Below are 17,229 nucleotides of genomic sequence, written 5' to 3' on the forward strand. Positions count from 1 at the left end.
CTCACCTCTTCGCCAACATTAAAAATTGTCACTTTAGATGTCATGGAACTCAGTGCTGCCAGACATCTTAATATCTAGAAAATAAAACTTGCAAAAAAGAACATACAGAACATGAAAACTAAAGCAATTTTTAGTGGTGTTTTTATAATCTAGCAGCTAATGGTGGTGTTTCTTATTTTGAAAATGTAAGGCTTCCATGAATTAGTTGTCGCTAACCTAACCGCTCCTGCACATGAACAACTGAGTGTCCATCCAACTGAAGGATGGAAGGAAAGTTTCCAAGCTGTTGTCGCTTCTGCAGGTCACAACATGTTCCCCTGAGTATGATAAAAACAAAAAACTGCGGATGCTGGAAATCTAAAACAAAAGCAGAATTACCTGGAAAAACTCAGCAGGTCTGAGTCATGAGGACTCGAAACGTCAACTCTTTTCTTCTCCGCCGATGCTGCCAGACCTGCTGAGTTTTTCCAGGTAATTCTGTTTTTGTTTCCCCTGAGTATGATGCCGGTCTGCCACCCTAGATGGCGCTGATGCTTCATTCAAGCCACAACAAAGGGGATCCCTCGTCACTGCAATTTCATTCATCCTTCTTATGGGGAAGTTGGCTCCTTTAAGGGAAGCTTCATTGGCAAATGAACATGAACTTTGCCCTGATGACACCTGTCACATAACATTGCACCGTCAATGCTATTGCTAGAAGGACTTGACATTAATCCGGTATAATCAGTTACATGCTGGCAAGTTGCCTGGGGATGTCAAGCAAGTTTTCGTAAATTACTGAACTCATTTAAATAAGGTGCAAGGCCCAAGGCTGGATCTGACATGGCAAGGTGTGTCAATGGGCCTCAATGTAATCTTGTGACACTAGTTACACCCTGCACCTTGGAGTGGAACAACTGCAGTGAGGGATGTCATTAAAGGAGTATGCGCTCAGATAGATAATTTCCAATATTAATGTGGAGCTAGGAGCATATTATAAAAATATTAAAACTATTTTAATACATGTGACTTAAACATTAGACTGCATTACATCTGCAAGCCCTGGCCAAATAAAAATCGCCACCCCCACAACCATCTCTCTCCCTGCGACTGAAAACTGCAATGGACTAAAAGTTCATCCCCTGCACCTGAACGGATGGGCCTAAGGCACAAGCAATATTGGGCCCTGAGCCTCAAAAGGGTGACTAGGAAAGGGAGGGCAACCTGGACACCGGGAGCCAGGAGTCGATCAGTAAGGGGCAGATTTGTACCTTGGGATTGGGGGTTGGGAGGGGTGGGCATTGGGGAATTGTCGGGACAAGAGGCAAGGTAGCAGTCAGGGGTGGGGTTGGCAGGTTCAGTGGGCTGCAGTTTTAATGTGGAGCCTGGAAGAATACTCCCGCACCTCCAGACTCCACTTTCTGGTACTTTTTGGCTATAAATTCATCCTTTTGGTGGCAGACTGCAGCAGTCCCCTTAAGGACAGTGCACTAGGCCCCGCGTAGACCTGATTTTCCTGTCTCTGGCTGAGTTCAGGGCAACCCAATTTGGCGTGGGGGACATCAAAAAAGACATGACGTCCTTTATTTGCATATACAAAGGGTTAAATGTCTGCTTTTAGTCACGGGCGTTAAATGGCTTTTGTTTTCCTGTGCCAATACGTGCGCTTTCAGCATGGTGCCTGGCCAGCAACCCGGAAGCTAGGGCACCCATTTAGTTCTTGACAAATAGGTGGGGTGACATCAGGTTTCTCGGTCTTGACCTTCATTCCTTCTGCGCAGGGGAGATCATCGAGGGTGCAATAATTCTTCACTGTTAAACAATGATTTCGAATACGACGTAGTTCGAGAAATGCACCTCCTATTCACAGCGATGTTTAATTAGTAAATATGAAGAAATAAAGCTCTCCCACCTCCACACAGGGTGCATGGAGGGTCATTCCATGCATGGACATGAGCAATCTCTGAATTAGCACTTGATCTGCAGAACAGTGTCAATTCTGGCGAGGATGAGTAAGCTAGATCAGAATCGCCAGGCAGTAGAAAAGGCAGCATGAAAGGATTTGGGAATGTGGCTGCCACTTCTTGAAATTGTTGCTGCAGCAGGCGTTTCCTGGCTGGGTGCCAGCTTTGAGGAGTGTTAGAGCAGCAAGTCGCCTGCCTTGTTCATTCGAAGACAGGTAGAAGAGGAAAGCACACAGAGAACTCAGCAGCGGGGGAACCCTTGGCAAGCGGAATGATCCTGAAGAACTGCGTGGGTTTGATAACAGGCGCATCACAAGGGCTGGGGAAGGCATTTGCTGAAGCCTTGTTAAAGAAAGAAGCAAAGGTAACACAATGGTACCTCATACGGAACCGGTGGAGTGGGGAGGGGATGTGAGGGGGTGGGGGTGGGCTGCGGCTGTTGCTTTGCTCAGAGCAAACCAGGAAAGTCTGATAAGTATTTGTTTGCCAAGTGCAATGGTTAAGTAAATATTTTTTGCATTTCCGCCTGCAGTTTAGCCTTCAACTGGAGAAGGGAGGAACTGTGCTTGTGCTGCACAAATATTATGGATTCCATCATTTCACCATGAACAGAGAATGCGTTGAGCAGATTTTCACTTTTTTAAAGCAACAGCGTTGAGTGGGTGGGAGAATATCTGTGTTTTGAGGCACGCCATGGGGGTGGGGTTTGAAATGCAAGGCTTTTGTTTTATTTGTGAATCACTGTGCTGGACACCTTGTGAAATATCCACCCACCTGTTCCTGGTCCCATCCTCTTCCTATCTATTTCTTACCTCTCCTGATCCAGTCCACACCCCCGGTCTCCCAATCCCATGCGAAAGCTTGTTAGCAAATTAGAGAAAGTTCAGCATCAAAGCCATCGGGTCCTGTTCTCTGTCGGGTGGGGGGGGGGGCATCAATGCAACTAGTTGTCTTCCCCTTGGGGTAGGGGAGAGAGGGAATGTCACATGAGCTCTGAGTCAGTGCGGATGTTTGGGAAAGGTTTTTACTATAAGTAATAAACAGACTCATGTACCTAAATTTAGCATGGGACAAGTAACACACATTCTTAAAAATAGTGGTGAAAGACACAAATTCTCTTCATGTTCCCAGATAAGATCAAAACCCAACGTCAGGACGGAGGTGGAGGACATGGTGTGATCCAAGGTGATCCAGAGCGAACACATCTGTACCAAGTGTTTGCAGCTCGGGAAACTTGGGATCCGAGTTAAGGAGCTGGAGTCTGAGCTGCAGACATTGCTCCACATCAGGGAGGGGGAAAGTTACTCGGACACTTCACTCCAGGAGGTGGTCACTCGCCTCAGATTAGGTCATTCAAATTTGGTTTGTGATCAGGGATAGGAGGGTGTGACAGCAGGTGAAGCAGGTATGAGGGCCCAGGGGGTAGTGTTCAAGGAGCCTTGGCCCCTGTGACTGTCCAACCAGCTACAAGGTTCTTGCAAGCTGCATGGATGAGAGCGGGGACTGCAGGGAGGATGAGCCAACTGACCACGGCACCATGCCCTCATTCAAGCTGGGGGAGGAAATAGGAATGTAGTAGGGGTAGGGGACAGTATGATTAGGGAGATAGATACTATTCTTTGCAGCCATGAGGGTGAGTCCTGAAGGCTGTGTTGCCTGCCTGGTGCCAGGGTTAAAGGCATCTCCTCAGGGCTGCAGAGGAACTTGGAGTGGGAGGGGAGGGATCCAGTTGTCGTTGTCCACATTGATACGAATGACATTGATAGGACTAGAAAGGAGGTTCTGCTGAAAGAATTTGCACAGTTAGGAGCTAAATTAAAAAGCAGAACCTCCAAGGTAATAATCTCGGGATTACTACCTGAGCCACGGGCAAAATGGCATAGGGTAAATAAAGTCAAGGAGTTCAATGTGTGGCTCAGAGAGTGGTGGGGGGCAATTCATGGGGCACTGACACCAGTACTGGAGTAGAAGGGAGCTGTTCCAGTGGGACGGGCTTCATTTGAACCATGCTGGGACCAGTGTCCTGGTGAAGCAAATAACTAGGGCTGTAGAGAGGGCTTTAAACTAAATAGATGGGGGGAGGGTTCTGGAGAGGGGATACCTAGGTTAGCAAAGCAAAAGGATATGGCAGACTTGCAGGGCAGCTGTTTAGTTAATGATACCCAGAGTGTGACACGGAGGGGCAGAGTGTACAAACATAAAAAAACAGCAGCAAATAGGGTCAAAGGGGGAAAAAATGGTAAAAAGATAAAATTAATGGCTCTTTACTTAAATGCACATTGTATTCGGAACAAAGTAAATGAATTAACGGCACAAATAGAAGCTAATGGGTATGATCTTATAGTCATTATGGAGACACGGTTACAAGGAGATCAAAGCCAGGAACTAAATATTCAGGGGTATATGACTTTTCAAAAGGAGAGGCAGGAAGGAAAGGGTGGTGGGGTAGCTCTGTTAGTATGAGATGGAATAAGTGCAATAGAAAGAAAGGATCTTGGATCGAAGATATAGAATCTATATGGGTGGAGGTAAGAAATAACAAGAGGCAGAAGACACCGGTGGGAGTAACCTGTAGGCCCCCTAACAGTAGTTCTACTGTAGGACAGAGAAAAAATCAGGAGATAACAAAGCTGTGTAAAAATGGCAGTACATTAATCATGCGTGAACTTAATCTTCATGTAGATTGGGAAAATCAACTTGACAAAGGTAGCCATGAGCAAGAAGTCATTGAGCGTATTTGGGACAGTTTCCTCAAACAACATGTTGTGGATCCAACCAGGGATCAGGCAATTTTGGATCTGGTAATGTATAATGAGGCAAATTTAATAAATGATCTCAGAATAAAAGAGACCCTAGGAAACAGTGACCATAATGTGGTAGAATTTAGCATTCAGTTTGAGAGTGAGAAACTTGGGTTGGAAGCAACTGTGCTAAACTTAAATAAGCGTAATTACAAAGGAATGAGGGCAGAGTTGGCTGGAGTGGCCTGGGAAAGCAGTTTAGCAGAAAAATGGTTAATGAACAATGGCAGACGTTTAAGAAAATAGTTCATGACTCACAACAAAGATATATCCCAGTGAGTAAGAAGGATTCTAGGAAGGGGATAAACCAACTATGGTTGAACAAGGAAGTTAAGGATAGTATCAAATTAAAAGATAAGATATACAATGTGGCAAATATTAGTGGTAAGCCAGAGGATTGGGAAAGTTTTAAAAACCTACAAAAGATTACCAAAAAATAATAAAGAGGGAGAAAATAAACTTTGAGGGTAAACTAGCAAGTATTATAAAAATGGGCAGTAAGAGCTTCATTAAATATATAAAAAGGAAGAGAGGGGCCAAAGTAAACATAGGCCCCTTAGAGAACGAGGCTGTGGAAATAATAATGTAGAAACAGGAAATGGCAGATGAGTTGAGTAAATGCTTTGCTTCAGTCTTCATGGTAGAAGACACTAACAGCATTCCAATGCTAAGTAATCAAGGGGCAAAAGAGGGGGAGGAAATAAATATAATAACTATCACTAGAGAAAAATGTACTAGGGAAACTAATGAGGATAAAGGCCCATAAGTCCTCTGGACCTGATGAGCTGCATCCTAGGATATTGAAGGGAGTTGCTACACAGATAGTGGATGCACTGGTAGTAATCTTCCAAACATCCTTAGATTCTGGAAAATTCCAGAGGATTGGAAAATTGCCGGTGTAATACCCTTATTCAAAAAGGGAGGGAGACAAAAAAATAGAAACTATAGGCCAGTTAGCTTAACATCTGTCATTTGGAAAATGTTAGAGGCTATTATAAAGGATGTAATAGCAGAGCATGGCTTCATGAAGGGGAAATCATGCCTGACAAATTTATTGGAATCCTTTGAGGAGTTAACTAACAGGATAGATAAAGGGGAACCAGTAGATATAATATGTTTGGATTTCCAAAAGGCATTCAGTAAGGTACTGCACTTAAAGCTATTTAATAAGATAAGAGCCCATTGTATTGTGGGAAGTATATTAGCATGGGTAGAGGATTGGATAAATAATAGAAGACAGAGAGTTGGGATAAGGGGGGCATTTTCAGGACGGCAAACCTGTAACTAGTTGAGTGCTACAGGGATCAATGCTGGGGCTGCAATTATTTACAATATATATTAATGCCTTAGATGAGGGAGGTGAATGTACTATTGCCAAATTTGCGGATGATACAAAAATACGTGGGAAGGCAAGTGGTGAGGATGACACAAAGAGTCTACAGAGGGATATAGACAGGTTAAGGGAGTGGGCAAAAAAGTGGCAGATGGAATATAATGTGGGAAAATGTGAGGCTATGCCTGGCTTGTTTGGGTGGTGAGTGACCCCATGGTTGGGTTGAGGACAATGAAGGTGAGTGTGAGAGACTGAATGGTGATTTCCCTTGACCTGACAGTGAGTGAGGGCCCTGTGGATGTGTGATGGGTTTGTGAGTGAGAATGATGAGAAGAGTGACTTACCCTGACAGGACAGAGGAGATCATTCATCCTCTTGCGGCGCTGGGCAGCTGTCCTCTTTTGCAGGGCATTGGCATTGACCACCGCTGGCACTGCCTCCCAAGCCAGATTGGTGATGTTGTTGCCATCGTGCAGCCAGAGCGGGGGAAGAGAACATCATGGTGCACCTCCACTGTGTCCAAAAGGCACTCAAGGGATGCATCATTGAACCTGGGAACTGCAGTCTTCTTGCCTTTTGGGGCCATGCCTTCTGTGCAGCAGTGGTGGTGATCTGGAAGTACTGAGAGGAGTGCGCCCAGCTGCAGTTTAAATATGGCGCCCTCCATGGAAACGACGTGTTTCCCAGGAATGCATAATGAATGCGGTGGGTTTGGGGCAATATGGCATGAGAAGCTGCCATTGCGGCTTCTACCGTGCTTAGTACAAATCTGGGACGATTCTGCCCTATGTGTGACTCCAGACCAACAGCAACTCTGAAATGGCCTAGCAAGCCACTCAGCTGTACAAAATCACTACAGAAAAGTCATAAAGGAATAAAACGGGATGGACCGCCTGGCATCAGCCTGAGCACCAGAAATGACAACAGCACACTGAGCCTGTAGGGATGGGCGTGAGAATCACTATCAGAGGCTCACTCACGTTCGGAGCCATACTCCAGACGTAACAGGAATGAGTGAATATAACAAGTAACGTGTTAAAAAAATTTTATTGAGTAATGATTATAATAATAATAATCATAATGATATGACAGTTATAATTGATAATATATAAAAAGGAGAAAAATAAATATAAAGTAAGAAAGATAACTTTATTGAAAGGAGAAAGCACTTTACATATATCAGAAGAAAAGAAGAAAGACAGATTTTCCTAAAGCACAAAGAATAACCCCAACTTAGTCTGTTACACGACAGCACCCTAAATCAGTACATAAAAAATCGGTACCATCTCTTTGGTAAATGCATTACCAATTCGCTGAGTAACCTTACGGGTGGGCACTACGGTCAGTTACTCCGCTCTTGGCCCTTCTCGCCATCTTCAGTGGTGGCTGTTCCACTACAGCTGCAGCAGCGGGTCCTTGAAGTAGCGTCCCTTTAAGCCGAATTTCTGGCTCCATTCCAGCCTTCCAAGGCCTGGTATAGTCCTTTCCCAGAACAAGTCTCAGCTCTCATTAGCTGTCCTCACGGGTACTGCAAGGCCATGCAGACTTCTCAATATCCAATTTGTTTATGCATCTGTTGATGGTGTCTTCCCATCTGGTCATCCTTCAAGTGTTATGCCCATCAATCAAACTTCATATTCTGATGAGCATGCTAGGTGACCACCATAAAGTTACTCATCATCCTGACCTGGAATCCAAGGGTCACTGAATCCAGGAAGAAAAAGGACTTCTGATAAACAAAAGGCAGCTTATTTAAGTACTCTAGCTTGAAAAATGGAAAACAAAAATGTAGTCTAAATACCAGCTGTGCATGGCCAGAACCAAAAAACAAGGGCTGGGAAAATGGTCAGTACTGATTATTATAGTTTAATTGATCAAAGCACAATCACAGCTGGGTTTAGATCAATGTCTACCAAGTAAGATTTAATACAAAATAACTTTAAGTGTTCACTATAGGCTTAAAATCAAGAGCAAAGCAGAAATAAAATACAAAATTGCAAAAATTTGTGGCTGCAGGCCTGAGGCCCACAAACCCAGATGACCCTGCAAGTCTTCCTTGCTAACGTCTGGGGACTTGTGCCAAAATTGGGAGAGCTGTCCCACAGACTAGTCAAGCAACAGCTTGACATAGTCATACTTACAGAATCATACCTTACAGATAATGTCCCAGACACCACCATCACCACCCCAGGTCTGTCCTGCCTGGTGGCAGCACAGTTGTATGCAGGAGGGAGTTGCCCTCAACATTTACTCCAGACCCTATAAAGTCTCATGGTATCAGGGCAAGCATAGGCAAGGAAACCACCTCCTGGTTACCATCCACTGAACAAACCTCCCTCTCAGCTGATGAATCAATACTTATCTATGTTGAACATCACTTGGAGGAAGCACTGAGGATAGTAAGGGTGCAGAATGTACTCTGGGTGGGGGACTTCAATGTCCATTGCCAAGTGTTTCTTGATAGCACCACTACTGACCGAGCTGGCCAAGTCCTGAAGGACACAGCTGCTATATTGGGTCTGCAGCTAGTGGTGAGAGAACTAACAAGATGGAAAAACCAACTAGACTTTGTCCTCACCAACCTACCTGCCACTGACGACTGTGTTGATAGGAGTGACTGCTGCACAGTCCTTTTGAAGATCCATCTTCACATTGAGGATATCTTACATCATGTTCTGTGGCAGTAGCACCGTGCTAAATGGGATAATTTCAGAACAGATCCAGCAATTCAAAACAGGGCATCCATGAGGTGCTGTGGGCCATCAGCAGCAGCAGAATTAAACTCAACTACAACCTGTAACCTCATGACCCGGCATATCCCCCATTCTACCATTACCATCAAGCTAAGGGATCAACCCTTCAATGAAGAGTGCAGGAGGGTGTGCCAGGAGCAGCACCAGGCAAAACAATAAAATTAAGTCTCAACCTGGCGAAGCTACAACACAAGAACACTGACAAGCCAAACAGCATAATCAAAAGATCCACCTATAGGGACAACCAAACTGATGAAAGATCACATTTCCCCTGCTACTGCCTGTCAGTGCTTATTAACGCCCCTAGGGGTACCCCCCTTTTCTCTCTTTCTCTCTTTCTCTCTTTCTCTCTCTCTCTCTCTCTCTTCAGCACAAGCAGCTCTTGTAGCAGACCCTTCCACATTTTCAGGAAAATCTTGTCATCCCGCACGGGATGCGGTTGTCCTGAAAACCGTACATACGTCTCACACTTCCGCTCTGCATAGTCCATTATGGACTCACCCTTCTGTACGACGGACATTATACACCTCTAATTCGTCTCTCCCTCCCTCAAGGTTTCCTTAACTGCCTCCTCAAAGTCCCTGTGCAGGGCTGTCGCCCTCTCCCGATCTGGGACGTCCCCAGGTTTGGCCCAGTCTCCACTTCTAAACTGCAGGGGTAATCTTCCCTAGATATCCCCTGGGCATTTAGCCTTCACCAGTATATGGGTATCAAGGGGGTGCATTGCATGGAAATCTTGCATTTCCCGCAGGTTGGTCCAAAAATCCACTATGCCGAGTTTTAATTCTCAGCAGTTCTTTAAGCATAACCTGCTTCTCCCCCGGGCTGAATGGTATGTGCTTAACTTTCTCCGTAACCCTCTCAATCTCCTCATCCTCCCGCTATTCCTCAGCCTCCCTTTCTCTCTTCGGATTTTAATTCGTCTTTCCTGACTTTACTGTTCCTAACAGTTACTGCCATAGGGGCCATGGGGTTCAACGGGCACAGTGGGGCAGTTGGTTCGTATGAGGGCGGTTTTGTCCCAAATCCATCATAGGTTTCTCCTTTGGACCTCTCCCCCTCTTGATCAGTATCACTACAAGCTGCCACCACTGCTCTGATCTGTCCTGAATCTGACTTTGTCTCTCTCTCTCTCTCTCTAATCGACTGGAACTTAGTATTAACCCATCTGCACAACTGCAGGTACAAGATAATAATAACCGTCACCCCTTTCTTTTCCTTATCCTTTTTCTGCTCTATCCACCACTGTTTTTGTTCTCCGGGGGCTCCCTGTGGATTCCACCCCTCCTTCCACAGGTTTGTGATTAGTCTTGGCTGCTGTTCCTCTATGAACCTCGCAACAGGGTCCCCAGTTCCCCAATCGAGTTCCATAGCGCTATTTTGTTTCCCTGATGGCATTCTGTTCCTATTTTCCATCTATCTCTGCGCAGTACATTCGCACAGTCCTAACAACTTAATTATCTGAGGTATGTGCGATTTCACTGGGACCTGACCTCCCTGCACGGCTTCGGCTAAGGTTATAATTCAAACCGTAACCCACCAGCACGGCTCCGCCCTCCTCTTACTGGGTCCTGGCCTCCCTGCGCGGCTTCGGTTATGGTTATATTTCAAACCGTACCCTACCAGCATGACTCTGCCTCCTATCTCTACTAATGGTCCGGCCGTCCCTGCGCAGCTTTGGCACTGCTAGGCTGCCTGCACGGCTCTGCCTCTTATCCCTGGCGCCTCCTATCTCCTGTCCTGAGTCCTCCTCCTGATTCTTTGATACTTGACCGGACCGTTCTCGGGTAGGCTTACTGCACTAACTACAGATGGTAAATGAATATACTCACCCACTTTGCAGAGCTGACCCGAGCATCCAATCCAAGTATCCCACCGACTGTGCCAAATTGTTGTGGTCATTTTGACGAACGGACCACAGGAGTCTCAGGTACAGGTCACGATTGTTTATTCGAGCAATTGCAAGGGGAGCACCATCTCAATACATCTTGAGACAGTACTCTGCTAAACTTCAAGTATTCAACATATTTATACATTATTGGTCACATACAAGAACAGTTTCCAGATTCCGATCTCATCAACATATAGGTTAACTTTACATGACATCACTGGTAACAAGTACATCCCTATTTGTTTTCACCCAGGCAGAGACCTTCCCCTATCTGTTGAAGAGCACACGTAATCTTAGTTGTTATTGCCATCCTCTGACTACAGTCCAGCTCCAAGGCCTTTCTGTTTGCAGGACCTTAAGGCTGCGCAAGGTTCATCTGGTAACCTTTAACTGCCAATGTGCTTGGAGATTTTAAGTAATTCATTCCCTTTCAATAAGTTCTTACCATTATATTCCCCCCTAACAATGGACAAAATATCTGAACTCAAGAGCTGAGGTGAGAGTCACTGCCCTTGACAATAAGGCAGCATTTAGCTAAGTGTGGCCTCAAGGAGCCCTAGCAAAGCTGAAGTCAGTGGGAATCAGGGGAAAATTCCCCACTGGTTGGAGTCACACCTAGCACAAAGGAACATGGTTGTGGTTGTTGGAGGTCAGCCATCTCAGCTCCAGGACATCACTGCAGGAGTTCCTCAGGGTAGTGTCCTAGGCCCAACCATCTTCAGCTGCTTCATCAATGACCTTCCTTCCATCATACGGTCAGAAGTGGGAATGATAATGGTAAGTAACATTTGCGCCGCACAAGTGCCAGGCAATGGCCACCTCCAACTAGAGAATCTAAGCATCCCCCCTTTTCGTTCAATGGTATTACCATTGCTGAGTTCCCCACTATCAACATCCTGGGGGTTTTCATTGACCAGAAACTAAACTGGACTAGCTATATAAACACTGTGGCTACAAGAGAAGCTCAGAGGCTGGGAATCCTGCGGTGAGTAACTCACCTCTGACTCCTCAAACCTGTTCACCATCTACAAGGCACAAGCCAGGAGTGTGATGGAATACTCTCCACTTGCTTGAATGAGTGTGGTTCCAACAATACTCAAGAAGCTCAAAACCTTCCAGGACAAAGCAGCCCATTTGATTGGCACCACATCCACAAACATTCACTCCCTCCACCACCGATGCACAGTGGCAATAGTGTGTACCATCTAAAGGATGCACTGCTGCAACTCATCAAGGGTCTTTCTAAACCCATGACCTATTTCCAGCATTTTCTGTTTTTTTAATTTCATATTTTTAGCATTCGCTTTTGAAAGTATTTAATTGGCTGCAAAATGCTGGAAGGTCATGCAGCTTCGACAGCACCTACCAAACTCGTGACCGCCACCATCTAGAAGGACAAGGGCAGCAGATAGATGGCAACACCACCACCTTCAAATTCCCCTCCAAGCCACTCACCATGCTGACTTGGAAATATATCACGGTTCCCTCAATGTCACTCGGTCAAAGTCCTGGAATTCCCTTCCTAACAGCACTGTGGATGTATCTACACCACACAGACTGCGCATGGTTCAAGAAGATGGCTCACCACCACCTTCTCAAGGGCAATTAGGGATGGGCAATAAATATGCTGACCTCACCAGTGACGCCCACATCACTTGAAACAATTTAAAAAACCCAAGAGCTGGAGCAATTTGAAACAATTGTTAGCACATTGTCATATTGCTTATTTAAAAGAGAAAGAGAGACTTGCATTTCAATTGTGTCCCAAAGCACTTTGCAGCCAATAAAGTGCTTTTGAAATGTAATCAATGTTATAATGTAGGAACTGTGGCAGTCAATTGGTGTTTAGCAATGTTCCACAAACAGAAATGTGATAATGACAAGATATTTTGTTTCTGCTGATGTTGATTGAGGGCCAGGACACTGAAGATAATACCCCTGCTCTTTTTTGAAGTAGTGTCATGGGATCTTTTACATCCATTGAGAAGGCAGGCAGGGCCTCAGATGGATGTTTTATATGAGAGATAGCACTTCCAGCAATGTAGTACTCCCACAGTAATGCATTGAAATGTCAGCCTAGATCTTGTGCTCAAGGCATTTAAATGACAACCTTCAGACTCAGAGATAAGAGTGCTACCAACTGACCAACAGCTGACTCCAAAGGTGCTATATGAATGCAAATTCTTGAATAATTACTGTTGAGGAGGATGGAAAATTAACTGCTTAATAAAAATGATAACGGTAGAATTGTGAGTGCATAGCTGAAGAGATGCTGAGGGTTAATTTAGGATGTTGAGGAAATGTCTAATGGTAACTTCAAGTGTAATCATAACTGATAAAGAGAAATACATCATTAAGACAAAAACCAAAATACCTGGAAAAACTCAGCAGGTCTGGCAGCATCTGCGGAGAGGAACACAGTTAACGTTTTGAATCCGATTGAACTTTCAACAGAACTAAGAGTTAACTAACTTAGTTCTGTTGAAGGGTCACTTGGACTCGAAATGTTAACTATGCTCCTCTCCGCTGATGCTGCCAGACCTGCTGAGTTTTTCCAGGTATTTTTGTTTTTGTTTTGGATTTCCAGCATCCGCAGTTTTTTGCTTTTTGCTTACAGCATTAAGACCGTTAGAGATATGATGAGGGAGTGGGGAGAAATAGTAGCAAGTTGAAAAAGAGGGGACGTGAGGCATTTCCACTGCTGGGCAAAGCAAACATAAAAATTACAAAAGTTACGCTAATAAAGCACTTTTGAAATGTAATCAATGTTATAATGTAGGAACTGTGGCAGTCAATTGTGTATAGCAATGTTCCACAAACAGAAATGTGATAACGTGATAATTCACTTACTAAATAGTGAAACACTGAGTATGTCTGTAGCAGAGATTGCTTCCAGGATGATAAAGAGTTGCTAGGGAAACAAGGAGACGCACATTAAAGCACAATACCTGACACCTGCTTTGGTACAGCATTTCAATGGATTGAGTTGGGGGCAAAGACAGAGAACAGGCTTAACTGTGCCAACGATGTATCCAGATAGTAAAACCAGACAGAAGGTGGAGGGAGGGGGAAAATTGGGGAGGTAGGAGGAGGGGTAAACAAATTTAGACATTAAAAGCGTGAACGTCAAAAGCAGTTAATAGAGAATGGTGGAGCAGGAGGCACAGGAGGCAAGACTAAAACAATAAGAATTTGCATTTGTCTGGTGCCTTTAATATAATAAAATATCCCGGAGTCCTTCACACGAGCATTATGAAACAATATTTGGCACTGAGCCTTATAAGGAGATATTAGGCTACCAATGATGAGACAAAGGAAATCATAGACTGACACGAGGCTGGAGTTAGAGAAAGGCTGTGTTCTGGGAAGGATACAGGTTTGAGGAGGTTACTGAAATGGGGAGGACCAATTTATATTGTGCCTTTTGCAACTGAAGGATATAATGCAGTGTTTTACAGTGCATATGCCCTGTAATCACTGTTGTAATATAGGAACAGCCAATTTGTACATAACAAACTCCCACAAACAGCTTTTTTGCTTTCTCCTGGTTTTCATGGTTGGGGAACAAATATGGCCAGGACACCATGGAGAATTCCCCTGCTATATTCATATCGTACTGTAATGTTTTTCATATTCACCTGCGGAGGAATTCAGTGCCTCAGTGTAACGTTTCAATGGAAGGATGATACCTCCAACAATGCAGCACTCCCTCAGCATTGAACTGGACTGTTGCCTTGCTAATATGCTCCAGAGTGTGAATATGATCATCTAATTCAGAGGCCAACACTTAGCCAAGACCGATAAGCAATCTTCCAATTGTCGCTTGGTAGTACAGAACTTGAGAGTTGCTGAGAAAAGAGACATGCTGGCGAAGCTTTTCACCTTGCACTGATCAGGACAGATGAAAGAATACCAAATTTCAAAGGGAACAACAATTTATACTACATGACTGGTTGGCAAGTGGACTCTGATTGGTCAAGGCATTGCCATGGAGAGTGCACCAGGGAACAGTTAACTCCCAAGCTTTTGTTTAAATTCAAACCAGGCAAGTCGACTCTGATTAGTCAAGGCATTGTCATGGGGAATGAACCAGGGAATGGTTGTCCCATGAGCTTTTGCTTAGTTGGAAGAGGCACGTGGATATATTCTTTTTCTTTTCAAAGGCCGGGGCCGTGTGTGTGAATATATGTAGCTTCAAGCACATGTAAGTGAGCCACCCTGTGAGCGCAACTGATAATCTTAAATTGGTGGCTAGAATAATTCTTAGCACAATCAGGATTGTTCAGTAACTATTGTCCAATCACAGAATCATACCAAATGTTTGTTGCTATGTTTTGACATTTGCAGGCATGAGCTGGTTGAGTATGGTCAACACTTTGCCTGTTGGGAACAGCTGAATGGGTATGCTGTTTGATATGAAGCCCCAGTTGTTAGGACATATGGCTGCATACCCGTCGTCACACAAGCACGGAAATTCACAAACCACTTTACTCCTTTGTGTGATAGGCAGAACACCTTTTGGCTTGACGGCAGCATCCTGTTAGTGGAGAGTACCACTCGTGTTGCTCCTGAATAGTAGCAGCATGAAACAGCTAGCTTCACCTGTTGCACACATTTTTCAGGCACCTTTCCCTTTCTGGGCACTTTTCAGGACCGAAAGTGGGGGCCTGAGGTCCACTCATGAGTTTCTGTGAAATACGGCGAGCAATAGTCTGATCAGGGTAGCCATTATCCTGCAGGAAGGCTTTGATGTGCCCAATTACTGCATCAAGGTACACAGTGAACAAATGGCTTGGGCTTATTTATGGTTGCCAATAAGGCCAATCTTATAGCTCGTGGAGCTGTTGGAATCCCAACACATATAATGACCAGTGAAGCTGGTACGTTTGCTATATTTGAATCTGCAGCTGCATGTAAGAAGTTCCTTAATTCCATAATGGACTTCATCCTGGGCTCAAATTCCCCTTTCAAATGGAGCAGTCAAATGAGCTCCCTTTCCTTGGTGTGCTAGTATAGAAATCTGCCAATGGGTTCTCTACTACTGTCTACTGCAAGCCTACGTTCACTGGTCAATATACACTTTGGGATTCCTACAGTTTGACACGCTGTAAGATTGGCCTTATTGGTAACCTCATAAATAAGACCTGAACTGTTTCCTCACCATGCAAGCTTGATGGCCATGTGGAAATGTGATGTTGTGGCGATAACAGAGACCTGGCCCAAGGAAGGGCAGAATTGGGTGTTAAATCTTCCCGGGTACAAGGTGTTCAGAAAAGAGAGGAAAGGAAGGAAGGGAGGAGGGGTGGCGGCATTGGTTAAGGAGAGCATTGCAGTGGTGGAGAAAAAGGATGTCCCAGCGGGTTCAAGGACAGAATCAGTTTGGCTAGAGCTAAGGAACAAAAAGAGTGTAATTATATTGCTCAGTGTAGTTTATAGGCTGCCAAATATTGAGAAGGACGTAGAAAAACAAATTGCAGGGAAATTGCAGAGAGATGCAGGTATTATAGAGAAGTTACAATGGGGGACTTTAATTACCTGAATGTAGACTGGGACAGTGGTAATGTAAAGGGCAGAGAGGGGCAAAAGTTCCTAGACTGTGTTCAGGAAAATTTTCTACAGCAGCATGTGTCCAATCCAATAAGAAAAGATGCACTGTTGGACCTGGTTCTTGGTAATGAGGTGGGCCTATTAGATCAAGGGGAGAATATTTCCTATGGCAGATGGGCTGGGTGGGAGCGGGCAGGGCTGTGCGCCGCCATTTTATGTGGGCGGCCAATTAAGGCCCGCCAAGCGTAACACATGGCCAGTAGCGCTCAGCGGGGGGAAGGAGGGAGAGTCGGGGCCTGCGCTCTTTCATGCATGTGCATGAAAGAGCAGGGAGATTGAATGGGTGACAAAACTTTTTAATAAATGAAGTAAAAATTTATGTTTTAGGATGATGATAGAAAAGGACGATAGGCCACCCAGAGTAAAAATAATTAACTGGACAAGAGCTGACTTTGATGGGGCAGGAACGGAGCTGGACTAGGTAGACTGGAATGAAAGATTGGTGGGAAAAACTGTAGCTGAACCTTCAAAAAGGCTACTTTCAAAAAAGAATTGCTTTGGGCACAGTCAAGGTATATTCCACCAAAAGGGAAAGGTAGGGCAAACAAATGCAGAACTCCCTGGGTGAAAAAGGAGATGGAAATTAAGGTAAAGAAGAAAAAGTGTGCTTATGACATGCGTCAGATAAAAAATACAGTTGAGAACCAAAAGGAATACAAAAGGTTCATTGATAAGGTGGAAGTTTTGAATAGACTGTCGGTACTTAAAGTTGACAAGGCACCTGGACCAAATGAGATGCATCCAAGCATATTGAAGGAAATGAGGGTAGAAATTGCAGAGGCACTGGCCATAACTTTTCAGTCTTCCCTACATTCATGGGAGGTGCCAGAGGACTGGAGAATTGAGTGCGATTTCACTCTTGCCTAAATCTTCCAAGCAGAGGCCCTTTGTTTTGGTTTAT

General features: G+C 44.6%; 1 protein-coding gene across 1 annotated transcript in view; it reads left to right on the top strand.

The window, feature by feature from the left end:
* The first annotated feature begins 2,114 nt into the window (after positions 1-2,114).
* The window catches only part of LOC121277488 (15-hydroxyprostaglandin dehydrogenase [NAD(+)]-like), a 77,988-nt gene continuing 62,873 nt past the window's right edge, over positions 2,115-17,229 (top strand). Inside the window, exon 1 of the mRNA XM_041187046.1 lies at positions 2,115-2,307. Coding sequence (XP_041042980.1) covers positions 2,215-2,307 — 93 coding nt within the window. The 5' untranslated portion in view covers positions 2,115-2,214. The remainder of the gene's footprint in view (positions 2,308-17,229) is intronic.

Source organism: Carcharodon carcharias, chromosome 4 (assembly GCF_017639515.1).
Source record: "Carcharodon carcharias isolate sCarCar2 chromosome 4, sCarCar2.pri, whole genome shotgun sequence".
Taxonomy (NCBI): Eukaryota; Metazoa; Chordata; class Chondrichthyes; order Lamniformes; family Lamnidae; genus Carcharodon; species Carcharodon carcharias.